Source organism: Camelus dromedarius, chromosome X (genome assembly GCF_036321535.1).
Source record: "Camelus dromedarius isolate mCamDro1 chromosome X, mCamDro1.pat, whole genome shotgun sequence".
Lineage (NCBI taxonomy): Eukaryota > Metazoa > Chordata > Mammalia > Artiodactyla > Camelidae > Camelus > Camelus dromedarius.
Genome location: NC_087472.1, coordinates 103,158,941 through 103,182,673, shown reverse-complemented (window position 1 = coordinate 103,182,673; position 23,733 = coordinate 103,158,941). Strand labels below are relative to the sequence as shown.

General features: G+C 38.8%; 1 protein-coding gene across 5 annotated transcripts in view; it reads left to right on the top strand.

The window, feature by feature from the left end:
• CA5B (carbonic anhydrase 5B) overlaps positions 1 to 23,369 on the top strand; it is a 34,507-nt gene extending 11,138 nt beyond the window's left edge. For all 5 annotated transcript variants that reach the window (XM_064483388.1, XM_064483385.1, XM_064483389.1 and 2 more), the window contains 6 exons: positions 7,231 to 7,428; positions 13,693 to 13,811; positions 14,885 to 14,980; positions 15,509 to 15,571; positions 16,466 to 16,621; positions 21,094 to 23,369. In XM_064483388.1, coding sequence (XP_064339458.1) covers positions 7,231 to 7,428; positions 13,693 to 13,811; positions 14,885 to 14,980; positions 15,509 to 15,571; positions 16,466 to 16,621; positions 21,094 to 21,273 — 812 coding nt within the window. In that variant the 3' untranslated portion in view covers positions 21,274 to 23,369. The remainder of the gene's footprint in view (positions 1 to 7,230; positions 7,429 to 13,692; positions 13,812 to 14,884; positions 14,981 to 15,508; positions 15,572 to 16,465; positions 16,622 to 21,093) is intronic.
• The last annotated feature ends 364 nt before the right edge of the window (positions 23,370 to 23,733 follow it).

Sequence of the window (23,733 nt, the reverse complement as noted above, 5' to 3'; positions counted from 1 at the left end):
AACTGAATTCATAACTGCCAAAATTGGAAGCACCCAAGATATCCTTCAGTACATGAGTGGATACATAAACTGTGGTACATCCAGACAACAGAATATTATTCAGCACTAAAAAGAAATGAGCTATCAAACCATGAAAAAACATGGAGACACCTTAAATGCATACTGCTACATGAAAGAAGCCATTATGAGAAGACTACCTACTGTATGATTCCAACTCTGACATTCTGGGAAAGCAAAACTCTGGAGACTATGAGAACTATGGAGTAAAAAGATCAATGATTGCTAAGAGTTGGCAGAGGGAGGGATGAGTAGGTAGAGCACAGAGTATCTTTAGGGCAGTGAAAATATTTTGTATGATACTATAATGAAGGATACATGTCATAATACGTTTGTCTAAACCCACAGAATGTAAAACACCAAGGGTGAACCACAATGGAAATAATGGACTTTTCGGGATTCTGATGTGTCAGTGTAGGTTTGTCAATTATAATAAAAGTACCACTTTGATGGGAGGTGATAATGGGGGAGGCTATGCATGTGTGTGGGCCAGCAGTATATAGGAAATCACTGAACCTTAAAAAAATTAATAAAGTCTTTTTAAACATTAAGCATGAGATCCTAGGCCATAAGATAATAAATTTAATGATGTTAATTCTTAATTTAATGAAATATAAGGAGTATCATCTAGAATGGAAATGGCACATATTTGTTATTTGTCATTATTCCAGTGATTCATTTTGTTCATGATGTCTAATTTTAGAAGAAAGAAAACCATTTTTTTTAGTTTAAGTTGGAATACAATGGTACTGTATAAAATGTAGGCACTAGACCCACATGGGTATTTACGAGTAAATAAAAATTCATTAAAATTTTATGGCCACAAGTGCCTAGCATTTACCATACTGGCCACTTTCATTATCAGAGAAAGTTCTATTTGACAGCACTGATCTATATAATAACTGAACTGTGTTAGAAAGTTGTTCAGTTATTTCTTCAATTAATTTTGAAGGATACAAAACCTGAAAAACAAGAGTATTACAAAGCATGTTTTGCAATATCTTCACAAAGAACTTTGATAATCCCCAGATAATCTAGACTCATGATGCACCAGATTGAGTCTTTCATTAATAGTCAAATAACGTTGAGAAACAATGGACCGATGAAGAGCCCTTTGGAATTAATTAACGGCCTCAAGGGTATCTGCAGCTATAAGAAACTAATAGCTCTGAACTGACCACCAGGAAACGTGGTCACTCCTGCTTGTAACTGCATGTGATGCTGTGGTTATCTGGGCTCAGCATTAAAGTGCCTTTTACAGCCCTGATGCTCTAACAAGGCAATTAGGGATGCTGTGACCATCCTCAACAAATTCACATGGAGGGTCTTTGTGTATCTGATACCAAGCAGGACCCTGTGGCCGCCACCCCCAACCCCTGCCTCTTGTTTGTAGAAAAGCTAAAGTCTCCCAAGCCTCCCCGAGTCATGGAAGAGCAGCTCAAGCAGTTGATTAGGACAAGCCTGCAGGCACTGGGGGATGGCAACAACTCTGACCACCTATCTCAACCATTAACTGAGATTAATCCTTCATTTCCCTTTAAAACTTTCATGGCTGAACAGAATCTTTGGAGATGGGTTTTTGAGGGGAATGCTGGGTCCACCAGATTGCAGGCAGTCTGATGAAAAGCAGCCCTCCTTTTTGTTACCAAGGCTGTTGCCCCAAGGATCCTACCCCTGCCCCTTCCTCAAACAGAAACCAATTACTCTTATCTAAGCCTCTGGAGGCAGCTGCAGAGAAGAACAAGACCTGGTTAGAACCAAGGGAGCCCAAGATGGTGGAGGATTTGACTTTTAGTTGAACTTGAGGCTCATTATACACTCACTGTAATGTATTGGCATGCTAAATGACATGCCCACCAGCAACATGACAGTTGATGACTGCCATGACAACAACCGGAAAATCCCATACCAGGACTGATTGGCTCCATCACACCCAGAAGGAGGACAAGATGGCAGAAGCCTCTTATAAAAGTCCATGTGGCCAGACCTGGGCTGGAGCCGTCTCTACTGCCCATCTTGGCTGACGCTTCCCACTTGAACGCCTTTTCCTCATTCAGGCGCTTTTCTTTCCTTCCCCCTGCTCAAGCACTTTCCTTCCATTTCCCCTTCTGAGCAATAAAGCAGCGGTTCACTTCATCTCTCTGCGTCTCCTGTGCGAATTCTTTCGCAGCCAGTGGCAAGAACCTGCACTTTGGTGGGTGTCCTAATTTAGGAGTCTCTCTATCTGCTAACATATCCATCACTGTACTAAGCCCTAAGCCTGCTAGGATGGTCCTTAATTCAATGTGGAAATAGCACATCTCAAGAAAAAGGACAGTACAGGGCAAAGCACAGGAGGAAAAGCTAATGAGGGTATGGAGCATCAATGTCCAGTAGATAAATGATGTGAGCCACAAATATAAGCCATATAGGCAATTCTATATTTTCTTTTATTTTTATTTATTTATTTGTTTTGGGGAGGGGAGGGAGGTAATTAGGTTTGTTTGTTTATTTATTTATTTACTTATTTACTTTTATGTAATGGAGGTACTGGGACTCGAACCCATGATCTCCTGCATGCTAAGCATGTGCTCTACCACTGAACTATACCCTTCCCCTCCTATATTTTCTAATTAAAAAAGCAACAAATAAGTATGTCAATTACATCACAATATAGCTGGGGAAGAAAAGAAGAAATAAATTTTGCTCATTTGTGAAATTAATTCTACTAATATATCAAATACATAGGTGAAATATAGTATACAGGTGAGATTAATTTTATTATTTTATTTAACCCAATATAGCAAACTATTATCACTTAAAAATGAAGCAAATATAAGAATTATAAGTGAAATATTTTATATTCTTTGTTTTGTACTAAGTCTTCAAAGTCCCTAGGTGTTTTACAGCACACCTCAATTTAAAGCAGCCATACCGAGCGAGTGGCAACCAGATTAGACAGTGCAGGAACAGAGAGCGGATGTCGAAGAGTAACAGCAGATGAAAGGATGCTTAATACATTGTGGGGTTGTTAGGGAAGGGGCTTGAACTAACCTTGAGAGCCTGGCAGGAGTTTATGGAATGAGAGAAAAACAGGCAGATGAGATCATATGAACACAGGTGTTCTGGGGTGCACCTGCTTGCTTGGCTGGAGAGACTATGAGTGTGAAGTAAGGGTAGAAAGCCTTGGCCTGGACTTGTTTGGTTTTCTCTATCAGTAAAATAAGCATTCAGTGCCTCCTTTGTGCCTGGTACCAAGTTTGGCCCTGGACTATAGAAAAAATATAGGACGCAGGCCCTTTGAGCAGATTAAGGAAATACACATTACAAGAGGACTGTTTGGATGTTAAATGTTGTGACAGTGAATGCAGGGTGAGTTCCGAAGAAAGAGAGATTAGTGGGGTTGGAGAAGATGTCAGACCACTTTGAGAAGATGGAGTAGAGAGGAGTGAGAGAAGAGCAAAACCACCACGAAGTGTGGTATGAAGTGTTGGGTACAGAGGCCCTGACCAGCCTGGTGGTCCTGGACAAGGCGAGGAAGAGATAAACCTGAGAATTTATTAAAGAAAAAATAATGTGATGATCAGTGAGGTAAAAGGAAATAAAAATAAAAGGGGGATGAACCCTTCCCAGCGATGCTCTTTATCTTGTACGTTCAATCCGCAAGTGATTGAAAGCCAGCTCAGTCTCAGACTGCAGAACAGTGAGGGAGGCAGATAGTTAAGTGTATATGTGTAGGAGAGGAGAACTGATTTTCCCTCTACCCTTCTAGGCTCTTGGCTGAGACCTCTGTAATAATATGGATTAATGGGAGAAAAACAGGAGTTTAATAACTTGTATACCTCCTATACCATGAGAGAGACCCAGGAAAACAAGTTACTCCCCCAGAGGGCCCAAGATACCACCTTTAATACTAAAGACAAAAGAAGATATTGGGGGAGGTGCGTTATTGGAGGTGACCAGGAAACACACAGTGAACAAGGGTAAGGTTACTATGCAGATCTGAGTCCTGCATTCTCCAGTGATGAGTTTCTGGTGACTTAGTCATCCTCCTCTTCCTGGTATAGAGAGGGAGACACTGTTCAAATGGAGATTTCCATTGTAAATGTAAATTTCCCTTACAAAAGGGTAATTTCCACTCTGTTTCCAGAGCTTCTCCTGTGTCTCAAAATAAGGTGCTCAAAATAATCCTTATGCCAAAGAGATATATTTATGGGTGGCATATTCTGCTCCCCTTCACCACCCCAAAATATGTCTCTTTGACATACGGATTATTTTGAGCTGCTTATTTGGAGAAACTGCAGACACAGAGAAACTCTGGAAATGGAGTGCAAGTTACAGGGTTTTTTGTTTTTGTTTTTGTTTTTTTTGGAAGCGACATTTGCATTAGAAAAAGGTCTGCACGGGGACAATAGCTCTTAACCAGAGATCACTTTTTCACCTGAGAGACCTTTTACAAAGTTTGTTTGGCATACATTTCCTCTTCTCACCTTCCCGTGAAATCCCTTCCTCCCCTCTGAAATCCCAGCCCCCGTCCCACTCCTTGGTTCAAGATGGTATTGAAGCCTCAATTGCCCAGCTGCCTTTTGAGTCTCAGATCTTTGTGGGATCTTCAGTAAATAAGTAGGTAATTAAATTTTTCTCCTATTAATCTTTCTTTTTATTACACAGGGGTCTCAGCTAAGGAACTAGAAGGGTAAGGGAAAATTATATTTACTCATCTACAGTGGCATCTCCTGCTACCCTTCATATGCATATAATTATGACTATACCTATGTAATAAACATTGTGAAGGAAAGGATCTGAGTGCTATGATTAAAAAATAAGAAGAAGAGAGGATCATATTATAAGATGGTAGTCACAGAAAATTTTACTGAGGAAGTGACAAGCCCAAGATCTAAATATAATTGGAGCCAGTCCTGAGCTGAGTGAGGGGAAATTGATTTCTGAGGAGGAGGAGCAGGAACGGAGGGGCTAAGGCAGGAATGGAGCTGAAAGAGGGACAACCCCCCTCCCCCGAGGCTGGAGCTATAGGTGGTACAAGCACAAAGCAAATCAAAGCCAGGATCAGTCACAGAAACAAGAACTAAACCTGAGCACATGGCATCCGAAGGGCTTCTGTCAATGACCGTGTGGTGTCACTCCCTTAAACCCTGGTTGAGAGAATCACTCTGTTTATTTCATTTTCCCCATACAGGAAAAAACTGAATATGCAGGCTCTGTCAGTCAGAACACTCAATCGTCTTCTTACTTTGAGGGAAAGTATGAGCAACTATCAAGAAATCATTTACTCTATTTTGTTAAAATGGAGCAAGAGGAAGGGAGGAGAGAACAGAAATGTGAATTTATGTTTAGCACAACAAGCCCTGGGCAGAAGCTGGCTTCACTATGGGCACAGTGACCAAGGACCCCCTAGTGGGGGCTGGTCTGGGTCCCTAAAGGAGGAGGTGGGTGGGGGAAAGAAAACCTTCTGGAAGCTGAACTTGTGAACTGAAGGGCACACATTGATAGGAGCGTTAGGGTCATAAAAGAGCAACTGAAGGAAGAGGCCCGGTTTCCTTGGGCTGGTGTCTGCCTGGGTGAGAGGAGAATCCAGGCACTCCCTGTCTGAGGTGGGGGGGGGGTGACTAAGGGTGAAAGAGGGCATCTTCTTGGGGGTCTGCTCATTAATCCCCACTCCCCTAGTCTCCACAGAAGACCCTCATGAATCAGTTTTGAAGGGTGTGACTTCTCCAATACTCAGCCTTGGCCTCAGCGTCTCAGAGGGGACAATCTTTAAAACTGAACCTGGGCTGTTCTAGGGGTTTCTGGAAGTTTTAAAATATCACACAATTAGTCAAATACAGCTTTTTATCTCAACAATAGCAGTTGGATAATCAATACTCAAATTAAAGGGCATATATCAAATAAGGCTCTAAAGGGCACTAAAAAAGGGGAGGATATGGCTCCTGCCTGCAAAGAATTTGCATTTCAATCTGATGTATGATTGTATTGTACCAATTCATATGCATTTTTCATTTTAGATTTCTGAAACAGAAGGTTATCCTTGTCTAAAGTAAGTTCTTGTTCTTCACAACTTCTTTTATACTAAGGGAGAAAACCCAAAACTTTGGGTTCAGAGCTCTCTAGAGATGAGATTACTACATTATATGAAAAATTTGAACCAAAAAAAAAGGGGGGGGATACTCTGAGTTTGCCCATAGATTTTTGCTCTAGACTAAGGTTTCTCAATTTTGGTATTAATGATATTTGGGGGTCACATAATTCTTGTGAGAGCCCTGTCCTAAAACAGTGGGATGTTTAGCTGCATCCCTGGCCTCTACCCACTAGATGTCAGTAGTGCCCTCCTCCAGTTTTGACAACCGCAAGTGTCTCCAGACCTTGCCGAATGTTCCCTGAGTTCAGAAGTGCTCCCTCCTTTGAGAGCCACTGGTCTTGAAACTACCTTTGAGCATTCTATGTCTCTACAGCTGGGTACTTTTACCAAAAAATCTCCCCAAGGTTAAGATCTTGAACTTCCAGCTTTCGGCAGCCACCTCAGGGAGACAATTGTCTTCTCTGTAAGAGGAAACCAGAGACAAGCTTGTTTTTATGAAAAGTGCCACGCCAGTCAGCCTGCCATGCACAGGGGGTTTGACTGGGCAGCAGCTGCCTTGTCACTCTCTCAAATCCTTAGACTCATTCTCAGCGGTGGGGTGAGGTGCAGAGGGTCACTGGTCATGATTTATCTTGATTCAGATTTTGTCTGGTTTTCCCGTTGGCAGAGAGCTGGACCACCCCGAATTATACTGGGGGGTTCTATCCATCATGCCTGGATGTCTCAACAGCTCTCTTTGTGTTACAGGAAATCTGCTGAGATTTGTCAGGGACTCGCCACAAAGACCTGGTGCTTGTCTCTTTGGTAGAAAAATCACTATCAGTGATGTCATCAGTGCTCATGTGGGACAAAGTATGTGTATACACGTGTACAACTTGATATACAATGTCATAGCATTCATGTGATGGACAGAACTCCAGGGACCTTAGCAATGCTAATATTCTACCCAGGTTTTGCAGGATGGCTGCCTAATTCTCCCAGCTGGCTTATGTAAGAGGTGAACTCAGCATATACGCTTACATGGGACAATATCATTCCTCTAGTGGGATCCCAGCTAGTAGGCCTCTCAATGACAGCCCTGATGTGCTTTCTCCCAGTGCACCCTCTCTGGGAGAGCATGGACCTGGTCCCAGGGGGTGAGCGCCAGTCACCCATCAACATCCGGTGGAGGGACAGTGTCTACGATCCTGACTTAAAACCGCTTACCATCTCTTATGACCCGACTACCTGCCTACACATCTGGAATAACGGGTACTCTTTCCTCGTGGAATTTGAAGATTCTACAGATAAATCAGGTGAGAACCAGACCTGTGGTCTTGTCTGGAGTTAAAGGGACAGTGTGATATCAGCATAGGCTACATCACACTGCTTCCATGGGAGTGTGGACCTCTTTGTTAGCAGTGGCAAGGGACTCATTGGACCTACTTTTTCAGTGTATGGAAAAAGTCCCTTCAAGTTTTATGTACATTTTCTTCTAGTACAGGTAGTATTTTTTATTAATAAATATATATATGTATAGATTCTATAATTGATATAAAGGTAGGGTGAGAAAGTAAAGCTTTGCTGGAAATTTATTTTGTATACGTGTATTGAATATGTACTAATTTTCTCTGCTTACTGACTTTACAAAGCTCTTTTATATTAAATAGTAATATTATTTAATCAGATTTAACTGATGAGATTGCAATACCTTTGAAATGGAGCAAAAAGCATATTTATGAGTACATGCGGTTGCAGTCTTAATGAGTTAAGACTAGTCCTATTTTAGGAAAATGGAAGCTTATGTTCTGTTAATTTTATTTTTTTATTTAAAAATATTTAATATTTATTTATTATTGTATTGCTTAATTATATATTTTTTATTTTCAGGGGGAGGTAATTAGGTTTATTTATTTTAGAGGAGGTATTGGGGATTGAACCCAGGACCTCACACATGCTAAGCATGTGCTCTACCACTTGAGCTATACCCTTCACCTCTGTTAATTTCATTAATTAAATACTGTTACCTAGTTTTAAAGAAACACAGTTTAAAAGAGATTTTTAAGTTCAAATATTATTTGCTTTTGAATCTTCTCCTTTTTTCATCCTATCTAGATGTAAACTAATCTGAATATTTCCAATTTTACCTGAAACTTCGAGTGTCTGTTGAAAACAGAATGTGATTAATTCTGTGCAGGTTTCTTTTTTCTTTTTTCAAACTAAATTTGATAGTATCACATAGTCTTAATTAGTCTGAAATAATTGTCTCCCTTTAGGGTTTACCATTACTCCCGCCAGAACTAGACGATGGGCAGGCTCTGTCTGTAGAACACCAGCTCTCATAAGTTCACTCCGGATGCAGAGCAGTCCTGTTATCTAGTTAGTCTCAGTCCCGTCTAGGTCCCTGACAACCTTCTTTCTTTTCTTCTGAGGATCCTACATAATGGTAAGCCTTCTCATTTCTTTGACAGTCTAGGGACTATTTGTTGCCAATGTATTATTTCTTCATTGAGTTGGAAATCTTAGGAAGTTATTTAATCAGTTTCTTAACCAAGTGAGTTAATCCTCAAGATCATTCAAGACAAACAGTTTTTTGTTTTATTTTTTTAGTCCCTTTTTTTTCTTTTGAATAATAGATTCAAGAATTCTTATCCAACTATTGCCACAACATTGTAAAATGACTAGAACTCAATAAAAAAAAAGTTTAAAAAAATATAAACAAATAAACTGGATAATCCCTCAAAAAAAAAAAAAAAAGAACTCTTATCCAGCTATTTGCCTGGGCAATCACATATGCAAAATAAATGGCCAATATTTTCCTCCCAATAGCTCTTTAGATATATCCAAACACAACTAACTAAATCATTCCTTGATCTTACCTTCCCTAGGTGAGTCAGCTTCAGACTATTTTTACAAAATATGCAAGAAAAATTGCAGAGAGGTTGCTAATTTTCCACTTATTTTCTTAGGGAGGACCAAACAGATAGCCCCTTTTCATTTTGCTCCAATAATTATTTTCTTTAAGATACAATTAATCTTTAATAAGTAACTAACTTTCTCTGCCTCTTTTTCCACATTTCAGTGACAACCTATTTCCTGCTCATTCTTCTCTGCTATTTCTCCATGCTGTTGCAAAATAATCAATAGCATTCAAAGAGGAAGAAAGAGTAAATGAACATAAAAAATAAAGAAAAAGTTAAAAGAAAGACAATCCTAGATTTGAAGAAAGGCAAGAAACAATTCTAATTCCAGAAAAGAAAAGATCTAATAAATATCAATGTCTATAATTTTTTTTAAAAAGTAGGAAATGCTACAGTGTGCTTTACAAAGAGCTACGGATAAAGTGTACAAGGAAAGAGGCTGGGGAAGGTATGTGACAAAAACAAAACATACCAAACCTTATGGGGTACAGTTAAAGCAGTGCCTAGAGGGAAATTTATAGATGAAAAAAACCTGTATCAAAAAAGGAAAAATTTCTCAAACCAAGAACCTAGGTTTCTACCTATAGAAACTAGAAAGAGAAGAGCAAACTAAACTCAAGGCAAATACAAAGAAAGACATAATAAAGAACAGAGCAGAAATCAATGAAAGCAAAAGTTGGTTCTTGGGAAGGATCAATAAAACTGACAAATCTTTAGCTTGGTGGACCAACAGAAAAAATAAAAGAGAGAATACTCAAATTACTAAAATCAGGAATGAAAGAGGGGCCATCACAACCTACTTTCCAGAAATGGAAAGGATACTAAGAGAAGGGATGTGAGCATGTCATACCAGTGCTCTCTGCTAGGTACTGTTTTGTCATTTGGCTCCCTGAAGAGGACACAGTTATTGATTTTAATGAGTACATGTAAAGGATACAAAATACTGAGGAAGGGCACACTACATTATGTCTGGCCTGAGTCCCATGGATGATCCCTGTAAATCATCACCTCCTCTGGAATCTATCTCACTGGCAATGTCACCACGCAGTAAAGACAAGAGATGGGTCCCATTGTTCTCCTAAGGGTGCGTCCTGCCCCACCCTGCTTCACTTAACTTTACCCTTCTATGGGGCATCACCAGTGAACCTAGTAAGAATGCTCTCACAAATATTTTAAGTTCTCCTTCCCTAGTTTTGGTCCTTTATTATTTATTTATTTATTTAGTTATTTAGTTATTTATTTATTTATTTAAAAAGAACTATGTAATGATTTTTAGTAAATTTACAGAGTGGTGCAACCATCACTACAATCCAATTTTAGAACGTTTCCATCACCCCAAGTTTCCCATCCATTTCCTCCATTTGCTTTTATTTCTATGGGTCCTGTGTACTTACTACCTTTCCCTTCATCAGACCTGCCTCTGCTAGCTCCTTCATCTCCACATTCAAGGCAAAAGAAGGGAATGAATGTTGCCTAGACTGCTTACTAGAAGCCTGACTCTATGCTATTTGTTATTTAATTTTTTATAAGTTTAATTTTTGTCATCTTAAAGCACAAGAAGAACAAAATATCAGCAACCTCAAATAAACAAGTATATATTTATTTGATACATCTTATGACTTATCTGCTCTCTAATCCACTGTCTCCCTACTGTGCCCTGTTTCTTGCCGACTCCAATTCCCCTCCTCATCCAGGCCTCTACCCAGCCTGATCCCACCGTTTTCCTTGCTCTTGCTGAGGTTACCAGTATGTTTCAGTTCACAAACCCCACAGACACTTTACAGTCTATTTCTTTAGTTCCTGGTTTCATGGAGGATCTACTAAGTGCCAGGCACTGTACCCAGTGCTCAGAATAGAAAGAGGAAGAGGGGATGGGCCCTGCCTCTAAGGAGCTTACAGTGTGGTGGAGAAGCTGACCCTGGAAAAGACGATGCTAGTGAAGAGAGCTAAGTGCTGTTGGGAGGAGGTTTCTTGGTGGAGGTGACACCTGGGTACTCCACATGGGGGTGGAGGTGTGAGGCAGTGTGATGCTCACATTAAGTATTAAAAGTACAAGAAGAAACAAGTTTCTTCTGTATAGCACAGGGAACTATATTCAATACCTTGTAATAACCTAAAGTGAAAGAGAATAAGAAAATGAATATATGTATGTATATATATGACTGAGACTTTACACTGTACACCAGAAATTGACACATTGTAAACTGACTATGCTTCAATTTTAAAAAAAAAAGTGCAAGAAGGAAGTAGCAGACAAGGAAGTCCTGAGTTAGGCAAAAGCCGATTCACAGAGAGTTCTAAAGACCATGTTCAGAGACCAGGAATCTGGATGCAGCTTAGCTGGGTACCTTTGCTCTAGGTCTCTCATTGGGCTGTGATGGGGGTCTTATCTCAAGGCTCTTCTGGCAAAGGATCATCTTCCAAACTCACTCAAGTGGCCGTTGGCAGGTTTCAGTTTCTCCCAAGGCTTCAGTTTCTTTCTAGCTGTTGGCCAGAGGCCACCCTCATTTCCTTGCCAAGTGGGCCTCTCCAGAGGGCAGCTCACAACACAGCAACTGGCCTCCTCAGAGCAAATAAGCAAGAGGAGTCAGAGAGGGCAAACAAGATGAAACCACTATCTTTTTGTAACGTAATCTCGAAAGTGACATCCTATTACATTTGCCCTTAGATGTGAGTCATAAGGTCCAGTTCACACTCAGGGCAGGGGATAATACAAGAGTATGAATACCAGGAGAAAGGATCATTGGGAGTCATCTTAGAAACCGCTAACACCCATGGCTAATGACACAAAGCCAGTTAATTCAAACTGAAGTTCTTTTCCTACAAAGTGCATGCTCTTAACCATATTGTACAGGAGAATATCTCCCTGTGCGATCTCTCCCCTATGTATAACTTACATAGGCAGAGTGCCCAGCACACATAGAGACTTCATTTTCCTAGCTAGCTAGTGCCCAAGACAGATGCCTAGGCATCTAACATTTCTCCCAGGAATCACAAATGCAGATGTACCTACAGTGCCAGAGAAGTAAGGAGAATGGGCCAGGGTGGGAGAGTGTGAGAGAAATGGCAGCGGTGGCCACTGTGAAGTACTGGTGGGACCATCTAAAGGGGCGGCCACGTCTTCTATCCAGCCTGTTGTTGCCTGGTGGCAGCCAATGCTCAACATGGACCAAGTATCTCACTCTCAGGTTGAAAACATTGATTTTTATGTGAGATCGTCCAGCTTTAAATGTTGGCAGTGAACTGAAAAATATGTTTAGTATTATGTGGGTGAATCAAAACACACCTGAAGGCCAGTTCGGCCCCCCTCCCTTGCACTACCCATTGGTGACATCTCCTCTTGGCCTTGCTCATCATCTTTGGAGGAGACACATAGTTAAGTGTCCAGGAACTGCTGCCAGTGTTTTTCTGAGGATAGGAGGGAAATGCTGGCCCTCTCCTCTGCCCTAGTAACTTAACTTGGGACCAGAACTTCAATCTCATCCAACCGGTTAGACTGAGTATTTGCCAAAGTCATGCGCACAAAATGGAGCTGGCATATAAAAATAAGAATTTTTTTGAAGATATTTATTTCAGTACATTTTAGTACCATTCTCCGATTAATTTAGTGAACATGCGGTATTATTCTTTGCACTTCCCCTGCCCCTCAAAGAAAAGTGGTCATTGGTGTCTTTGCTCACCTTTTACAAAACTCCTATTTGTTAAGAAAGGAAATTATGTAAAACATTTTTGAAAGCCAGTAAGATACATAGTAGACCATTGCATGCCACAGCCAGAGGTTTTGGTCCTTGGGATCCCTGTACTCAATCATTTGCATACAGAAAATTCAACTAATAAGGCAATAAACTCTTAGACCATTAAGATAGATGAGATGGAGGGTTTTTGTGTTGTTGTACTGGTTTAACCATGGACAGACATCGCCAGGGTCTGACTAGATGGAATAAGTGAGGAACTAATATGCTTTGGCAAATTCAAGCCAAAAAAAAAAAAATAGCACAACCCAAAGCCTGAAGAAGGGTGACCTTTAAAACTTATATCTGAATATTTTCCCTATAATGTACTGATTTCACTAGTTCCATAAAACTTTAGTCTAAACAAAAGGTATTTATTATCCAGCACAGTGAGGCCAGTGGCAAAGTGTGTGGGTGATTCACATTGTTCACTCTGTCCAAAGGGAGATGCGTGATAATTTTTGACTTGCAAATTTCCTATTGCATTTCAATGTAATGGAAAGAAACATTAGTATCTTCAAAAATTGTAAAGCAAAGTATCAGTGCATAAAAAGAGTATCTTTTATCCCCATATTTCAGTTTTATGAGATTGGGTTGGATAAATATGCTGAGAGATTTGCATTTTATTGTACACTTTTAAAAAACTGGGCACAGTAAATACAGAGTATAAAACTAAGTCAAGAATTGGCCTTTAACAACTGTATGCAGCTTGGAGTGTAGTTAAATCTTGGTGTCATTCAGAGGAAAGGTCTCGCCCTTAGACATGTATTCACTGTGTGGAAATCAAGTTTATAAACACTTCTGTATAATAGAGTGTGCTCCATTTAAGACAGTTCATGTAGAAGGTCCACCCACAGATTCAGCCTTTCCCCATGTTCCTCCACGATATGAAAAACTGTCCCCTGAATTGTCAGATATGCTATTTCAGTGATCGAGGGAGGACCCCTGGAACACAACTACCGATTGAAGCAGTTCCATTTTCACTGGGGGGCCATTGATGCCTGGGGCTCCGAGCATACCGTGGACAGCAAATGTTACCCAGCAGAGGTAAGTTGAGAAGCTTGGAAACAGTGACAACTGTGGAGAAGAGGGGATGGTTCTGAGTTCCTAGCTCTAAAAAATTATCAGGAAGAATCAGGTAATTCCTATAGATGCTAAGTAGCTCTCTCAGAGGCATATTTGATTATTCCCAGTTTATACTTGTAAAAATGATACCTACTCTCATTTCAAAGAATATAGCAGAAATCAACCTTAAGATTCTGAAACAGAATTCTTCCAGAATTCTAAGCTAGGCTCAAATGAAAGCCTAAAGTAATAACCCAGACAACAGTGCAGGGCCACAGGCTGAATTAATCCAAGTGAGAGATGGCAGGAGACTAAATGAAAGCGGTGACAAGAGAAATAGAGAAAAAGAGTACAATTTAACAAGCAGTTTTGAAATAAAAGCAACAGGACTTGGAGGCAAGGTCCTCTTCAGGAGAGGAGAGGTAAAAAGTTAACCATGACCTTGAGGGTCTCACTTGGGAGGTTGGGAGAGGATTCGTGAATGATGGACAGGGAATGATTTGTAGGGAAATACAGGGAGCACAAAGGAAACAGAATTTCTTCTTTACAGCTTTCCCCCTAACTTAGTTTTAAATGTTACTGTACAAAGAAACACATTTTAAGTGGTTATCCCTCAAACAAATTTGTCTTCGACTCATAGTTTGCATAGGGAAAATCTATTTCTCTCAATATAAACATCTCTCCTTTAGATGTAAATGGATTTTGGATATGAGTCTTTCATGCAAATCAGGATGGGAATGGACAAATGTTGTTCCCTCACTGAAATGTTATTCACTTTGAAATACATAGAGAGATATAGATATGTAAATATATATATAAAATTTTCTCCCCTAATAAATCCTTATATTGGTCCAAAGTAGCATTAATTGCTGCTCCCACATACATTTCCTCCTGTTCTTTATTTCTATCTCATTTTGCATCAGATTGTCATTTGCTTTTCTCAGTGGCTTTATTTTGGGTGAGGAAGCATGTTAAAAATATATGTGAATAAGGCTGTCTGTTTTGGAGTGATCCTATATGGTCATGTATAAAACCATCTTTTAATGGTGTTTCAGCTGCACTTAGTGCATTGGAATGCAGTCAAATTTGAAAATTTTGAGGATGCAGCACTGGAAGAAAATGGTTTGGCTGTGATAGGAGTATTTTTAAAGGTAAAAAAAAAAACAAACAACCTTACTAGCTTTAAATGATGTTTTGTATCCTAGGATGTAAAGATACAACGTTGCAGTATTAAGTTCTAAGAATACTGAGATAAAAGTAAATAATGTTTAAAGTACAAGATTGTTACAAATAGATTTCAAATGGTATAAAAATGCACAGTCCAACAGAGCTGTCACAAGCCACATGTGGCAACTGAGCAGTTGAAATGCAGCTTCTTTGTGGAACTTTTAATTTTAATTAATTTAAATTTTAATTTAAGAATTGATGCTAAATGGAGCAGGGCTCCTTTGCCCGCAGGCATGCTGACCCTGTCAGCAAACAGCCTGCTCATTTGTTCTGTGTCTAATTAAACTCAGTGATGTTTAAAACATTCTAAATTACCAGTTTAAGTGTAGCTTAAGTAGAGTAGTTGGTTTGTTTTTATATAATCACCAGGTGGTTAATTTTAATTCACATTCTGTTACAGTTTCAAAAGTGAGATGTCAATTTTTTTTAATATTTTCTCATTGCTTCTTTAGCTAGGCAAACATCATAAAGAGCTCCAGAAACTGGTTGATACTTTGCCATCAATTAAGCATAAGGTAACTTTTTTTTCCCTAAATCACTTGAAATATATTTTATGTTTGAATCTCAGAGTGGAGACACTAACAAGGCACTTTGAATTGGGGAATGTAATTCACCTCTGTGTAGTTCAGCACTCGGGGACTCGGGGACACAACGAGTCCCCTCCTCTACTCCTGACCCCTGCTCCTTCTCAGTCCTTGTGGAAACACTCGGGGCAGCCTTCTGGACTCTAGCTGCACTCCCACAGGCAGGGAGCAAAGAAAAGTTGACAGAAACTTGGCTTGTCCAGCTTTAAAGAACAACTACCCATATCCTTCAGGTTGGATACCTCTGTCCAGATTCCACGGTTAATCATTCAGTATTCAGAATCCCCGAGGGGCTGCTCTCTGGAAGTCTATCTGTTCTCTCTCTTTCCCTCCCCTCCACGCCTCTGTCTCTCTCCCCTACCTCTTTCCCTCTCCATCTCCCTCTTTTTCCTTCTCTCTGTCTCTCTCTTTCTTTCCCCTTTTCGTCCAGGATCCTGTCTTCTCCTAATTTGCACTGCACTTTAGAAAGGAGAATTCTATTAGTCTCTCTTGAAAAAGAAAATCCTCCTTGTTTATGCATCAGCTGCCGCCTAATGCTTCCCAAAGAGTTCAGAGGAGACCACCTGCTGTAAACTCACTAGAATGGAGGGAGAAAATAGTTTTTGCTGTGTTCCCACTGGGGACTACCAGAAATACAGTTAATTGCAGGAACAGAGCACCAGCATGATTCTGTCCTAATGTGCCCAGAGGTACCTGGAGCTCCTCGGGACCACTGCTGGTCCCCAGACTCCCCTAGAATCATCACCACACCATCTACCACATCATCAGATTCCAGAGTGGTTTTCACCATGAAATGATGACTCAGTGACCCTTTCTCTTGGCCAGGACACACTGGTGGAATTTGGGTCATTTGACCCTTCCTGCTTGATGCCCACCTGCCCAGATTACTGGACCTACTCGGGATCCCTGACTACCCCACCACTCTCTGAGTCTGTCACCTGGATCATTAAGAAGCAGCCTGTAGAGGTTGATCATGATCAGGTACGTTCTTTCCACATTTTATGTAAGGAAATTCTAGGCTGCCCATTTAAAATAAGGCTGAGCTCACACTTTGGCATCAGTTTTTAATATCTTGTGATGCTTATACATTTTTATTAAAATGTGCTAACATCTTGTAATTTGGATATGAATTAGGAAATGCTTCAAATCAACTAGAGAGAAGAGTTAAAGGTTAGGAAACATAAGTTTTTACTTCCGTATTTGACAATGACATATTTTATGCATTGTCTATTTTATATTTAAATACGAATCTCTATATAAACAAGATCCTTTTAAAGGGAAGAATGAAGGCTGAAAATGGATGTGCTCAAAACTCTAGAATCTGTAAGGGAATTTTGCTATGGAATATTAGGATAAAAATAGAACCCAACAAAGTCTATCCAGAAATTTTAAGTCAGTTGTTTTGACCTCAGAGTCTATTTTTTCATTAGAAACTAAGTGGTGATTACCATGTTAATACACAAATCCTGTTTAATCCATAATATAACTAAACTTCAATAATATTTGCTTATGTTTGCTTTATGGTATTTTTATTAATTACAAAGCATGTTCACAAGAACCAAAGCTTCTGAAACCTTTTTTTTTATGAGGCCAGGATAACTGATACCAACATTCATCAAAGGTTGGACCCCACCCCCACCCCATAAAAAAACCAAACCATTACAGACTGATATCTCTGAAGAATACATTTTTTAAAAAGCAAAAATAATATATTAGAAATAGACTTTAGCAGTACATTAGAAGAACTATATACTCTGTCCAAGTAGTATTTATTCCAGTAATGCAAAGATGGTTCAATATTAGGAATGATGTTAAGATAATTCATCATATCAATGAATCTAAATAGAAAAATATATAAAAAAAATCATTTCCATAGATTCTTAAAAAGTACCAGAAAAATTCAGCATTCAGTTTTTCAAAAATCTTCAATATGATAGGTATGTATGGAGACTTCCCTACCTTGATAAAAGAAATTGATCTCATCCCATGCTCTTGGATTGGAAGAATCAATATTGTTAAAATGGTCACACTGCCCAAGGCAATCTACAGATTTAATGCAATCCCTATCAAATTACCCAGGACATATTTCACAGAACTAGAACAAATCATAATAAAATTTATATGGAACTATCAAAGACCTAGAATTGCCAAAGCATTACTGAAGAGAAAGAAAGAGGCTGGAGGAATAATTCTCCCAGACTTCAGACAATACTATAGAGCTACAGTCATCAAGACAGCATGGTATTGGTACCAAAACAGACATATAGACGTATGGAACAGAATAGAGAGCCCAGAAGTGAACTCACAAACTTTTGGTCAACTAATCTTTGACAAAGAAGGCAAGAAAATACAATGGAATAAAGACAGTCTCTTCAGCAAATGGTGTTGGGAAAACTGGACAGCAGCATGTAAAGCAGTGAAGCTAGAACACTCCCTTACACCATACACAAAAATAAACTCAAAATGGATCAAAGACTTAAACATAAGACAAGATACAATAAACCTCCTAGAGGAAAACATAGGCAAAACATTATCTGACATACATCTCAAACATTTTCTCCTAGAAGAAATAAAAGCAAGAATAAACAAATGGGACCTAATGAAATTTACAAGCTTCTGCACAGCAAAGGAAACCAAAATTAAAACAAAAAGACAGCCTACGGAATGGAAGAAAATTTTTGCAAATGAAACCGACAAAGGCTTGATCTCCAGAATATATAAACAGCTCATACGACTTAATAAGAAACAACCAAACAACCCAATCCAAAAATGGGCAAAAGACCTAAACAAGCAATTCTCCAAGGAAGACATATAAAATGATCAATAGGCACACGAAAAAATGCTCAATATCACTAATTATCTGAGAAATGCAAATCAAAACTACCATGAGGTATCACCTCACACCAGTCAGAATGGCCATCATTCAAAGATCCACAAATCACAAATGCTGGAGAGGCTGTGGAGAACGGGGAACCCTCCTCCACTGCTGGTGGGAATGCAGTTTGGTGCAGCCACTGTGGAAAACGTAAAATATTCCTGAAGGACACAAAAGACTTGAACTGATAAAATTCATTTCATGTTATTGAATAGGAAGACATCATAAAGACACCTTTGATGCCAATTCTGCTTAAGTTGTTATTCTTCTTGAATTGTTTATTCTCCATAATTTTCAGGTAATCCCAATAAATATATCAATAAGACTTTTAAATAGGTATGCTACTTCTAACCTCATGTGGAAAAAAATAAGCATAAATAAATAGCCAGGAAAAATTATGAAAGAGAAAATGAGAGATGATCAGATCAACAAAGCTATAAAGCCTCAGTAATTAAGTAGTGTGGTACTGGTACACAGATAAAGAGATCAATCACAGGATGAAAATTGTAGATTCAGAAATATCTCCAAACACATGAGAATTTAGTTTATAGTAAAGGTAGCATCTCAGCTTGGTGTGGGGCAAACATAAGATTATTCAGTAAGTGCTATTGGGGACAATTGAGCAAACTTTGGGGGGAAAAAGTTGGATCTGCCATTCAAACCTTACATAAGAATGTATTCCAGATATATTTAGTTTTTTAAATTATTATTATTATTTTTTAATGTAGGAACTGGGGATTGAACCCAGGACCTTGTGCCTGCTAAGCTTGCGCTCTACTGCTAAGCAATACCCTCCCCCAGATTTATTAAATGTTAAAAATACTGTCATAAAAATACTACAATAAGCACAGGAAAATCTTTCCAGACCTCCAAATGGAGAAAGCTTTTCTAAATTATACCAAAACCAGAAGTCATAAAGATAGTAACTAGCAAAGTAGACTAATTTTATTTTTAGTTCTATGTAATGGAAATCACCATAAACAAATGACAAAATACAGAGTCTACTCATAAGCCTGGGCTTGGTGGCCTACACCTTTAGTCTGTTTTTATCCTTCATATTTAAAAACTGATATAACATTGAAAAATAAAGAAGTATAATAAATAAATCAGGGAGTCAGTGGGCCATGTGAGGACTTTTTAAATGAAATTTCAACACAGAAAATTCAGTAAGAAGAAAATGTTAGCTGTCATCAGTAATCCTAGTTGCCTATAATCTTACCACTCAATGTTAACTGTCTGGTCTTTTATTTATATAAATACAAATAAATCCTTCTGTTCTTTTATCCATGTAAATATACACAATTTTTTAACAAAATGGAATCATTCTGTATATACCATTTTGCTGCTCTTTTCACTCATTGATGTGTGGAACATTTTATAATGAACGTTATCTTCAATATCATTTTAATGGCTATGTACTAGCTCATTTTATAGATCTAATGTAATTTATTATTGGTACTTGGGCTATTTCTAGTCTTTTGCAATTAGTCAAATAAAAATGAACCTGAACTACTCAAACACCTTCCTAATGAATGGGCGTATACATGTAATTTACAACTACGGTCACTATGTTTAGTGCTTGTCCCTGTTCACAGTCCTGCCCCTGTAGCTCTACTTTGCCTGACATCTTTAATACAAACAAATCTTCACATGCTTGCCTGCTGTGCCATAGGCTATCCTCTCTGTAGCTACAGTGCGCCTGAGTGAGGAAAAATGCTATAAAGAGATTTTCTATCTGGCTTAAAGTGAAGCATTCTGTAACATGGTTGTTCCGTAAGCCAAGGAGCTACTGATTGATGTTATTGCCACACTGAAAAACAAGCCCTTGATTTTGGATCACTCCTTTCGTACTAAGCTGCGCTGTCTAGGGCAGCAGCCGCTAGACATGTGTGGGCATTTAAATTTAAATGTCAATATATTTAAATTGAAATTGAATTAAAAATTCAGTTCCTTAGTCCCACTGGCCACATTTCTAGTGCTCAGTGGCCATATGTGGCTTGTGGCTACTGTAACAAACAGGAGAGAGGACACTGCCATCATCGCGGAATGTTCTATTGGACAGTGCTGGCAGGGGGCATCCCGCTGCCTGTTAAGACCTCCACCTGTATCACGTTGCCCACAACGTCCAGGCGTGGCAAGCAATCAAGACTATATTGTTTATGTTAACAAGTCAGTTAAATTTTGAAAAAGTAAAACATTGTTGGCACTGCTACTACATGCATCAAGCCTTTCCCTCATTATCCTGTAGGCTGGCTCTTTTGCCCATTTAAAGATGAGGTTCCTGAGAACAAAAGATGAAGTAACTTGTCCTTGGCAAATGGCTAATATGTGGGGGACAGTGTCTTTGACCTCAGTCTTTGGATTCCAAGTGCCCTGCTGGTATCACCACCTCCTGCTCCTCTCCTCACATGACAGTTTATTCCCTGTCCAGCAGTGAAGGTGTTCCTACTCAGAAATAAAATTTTCTGTATCCAATTTTAGAGGAATGTTTCAGAGTTGTAAAAATGGAAGTAATTTATTTGTGAAGTAAAGCTGTTTTTCTATTGAAATTATTTATGCTTCCTGTTTCTATTTCTAGCTTGAGCAATTTCGGACCCTGCTCTTCACTTCTGAGGGCGAGAAAGAGCAAAGAATGGTGGACAACTTCCGCCCCCTTCAGCCCCTAATGAATCGCACTGTCCGCTCATCCTTCCATCACGACTATGTGCTGAATATACAAACAAAACCCAAACCATCCACCAGCCAAGTGAGCCCCTAAGACACCATTATCTAGGTGGTGTCTTGCTTAAATACATACTAGCTCTTTAAAAATTGTTAATTAGACTCCTCTAAATGCCTGCATTTAATAATTATAGATGTGCCTTTCTTGGTATGGCAGTGCTCCTTAGTCTTTGAGGGAAGCTCTTTGCTAAACAAATTCTTACTTTTATTGATAATGATATTTACCACTGAAGTACCAGCAAAAGACACAATTTTCTCTTACAGCAATCTGTTGGTAATTGTCATGTCTTTTTATGTCTGACATTTTTGAGCTGTCTTTTTATGTTCATCAATTGCTGGTTCTATAGAGTTGTAAGTAGGGGTGATAATAAAAATATTTAACAACTGATAAGGCACAGACACTGACCATCCAGAATGCAGGCTTTTCAGAAACAGCCACAGGGCCAAGATTGGTACTTCTTGGCTGAACATTGACAATGGTTTTAGGTATATCTTATTTTAAAACATGAATGTGTAATCTTTTACAAGGCCTTCTCAATGGGTATCTTTGCCTTAATCTTTAGTTGTCATTACTAATAAGTGATATGATTACTTACTTACTATCAGATTATAATAATAGAAAAAATATTTTGTAATCCTAAGAAAACAAGGATTTACTTGTATCCAGAAATCCTTTTGCATTTCTGAATATCAGATATTTTACTTAAGGGCTTGATCATATAAAAAGCATATGCAGAGTATTTTAAAGCAAATTAAGTGCCTAGAACTTAAAATCCTTTTATGATCTGTTTACAGAAGTATTTTTCAAAGACTAATAATAATAATAGTATATAATATGGTTTATAGTATTAATTTGCATTGTTTGTACACTGTTTCATAGAATACGATAATATTTTCCACAATGACAGAACTTTCTTGACTTCTCTTTAAAACTGTTGGAACTTTATTTCATTAGTTGAGGTTCCATGCAATGCAGGTGATCAACATAAATCTCATTTCTACAGTGGTTTAGAAGAGTTTTGCTACAGTAATAGGGAGAGAAACTTGTAAGATAGGCTAAAATTTAGAAAATTTTACACATTCTGAGGAATCCATGCCACTGTTGCCCTTGCTTATAAGTACTTGGAACATTTCTAACTGTCTATAAGCCTGTGTCCAAACTCAATATTGCATTTACTAGTATATTTCTTTCATTAATATGCTAGTCATCTGACCTGCAAGATAGGGTTGGATGAATATATTTAACACTACAGAACTATACACTGGAAAGGGTTAAGATGGTAAATTGTTTTTAATATGTACTTTACCACAATTAAAAATAACTAATAAATTCATTAGAAAAAATAGGGTTGCAGTGTATGTGTAAGTTTGGGGGCATATCTCTCATCTTAAAAAAGGGAGGGCATGAAAACATTGTTTCTAGAGTGCATGCCTTCTCTGGAAAAGGAAAGCACATATGCCCTAGGAAATGAATAAAATTCTTTAAAAGATTAATATGGGGGAAAAGTTATGTTAGCTTTATATAATTTATCTGTTTCAAACCACAGTTATCTTTAAAAGGTAAACACACAAGATATGCATTTTCCAGGGCACAAAGGCTTCCCTCCCAGGCCTCTTGCAAATTGTTAGTGCAAAATTCTATTGCAGTGAGTCTTCCAAATTGGAGTGAGAACCAACGCACAGAATGCCCGACTTGCCCTTATATCTTAGAGATATAAAGGGTGTATTCATAAGGTGTATCCCGGTTTGCCACTCCTGATTTACTTACATCTGGTGTTCTGGTGTAGTTATTAACAGCACCCGCTTTCACTCCAACCATGTCCTGGTTTGCCTGATAAATTCTTGGTCACCTTCTCTGGATAGGTTATGGAAACTGCCTTGGGGATGTGGTTTCTTCCATGCCTTAGTCAGATGACCCCCAACGGGGTGTAAATTCCCTGGCTACTGATACACCCTAACGAGAAGCTTTTTATGTCTTTTATGCCTGCCAAAGTGTTTTACTTGTACCTTCCTAGACATGAAGGGGGAAACTGGGCTTGAGGTCTGTCAGAGGGCTTGAGAAAGAATTTTGTATTAAAATTGCTGCTCATCTTCATTAAATAATATAATAAAACCCTTTGTTTGCACTATTAATATTTGTTGAATGACTTTTTCTTCCTATTAGTTTTTTTGAGTATGTAAGATGTTTGTAAAATTAACAAGACAACATGTAGATCAGAAAGTGAATGGAAAATCATGAGAGGTTTACTAGAGAAGCAAAATGGAAAGATCCACCCACTCCTCCTCAGCTCGCTGATTTCTATGGAACCAGAGCACAATCTGCTGACATCACCAGCAGGGCAAGCTACAAGCCCCCTTCTTTCCCAGGGCTGCATAGGTCAGGGTGAAGTTGGCTTTTCTAAAACCAGGCATCCACCTCAACAAAGTTTAGGAAGATATCTTTCCCTTGCTCACTAGGGGGACACATTCTTCTAGCACAATATTAGCAAAAGTACAG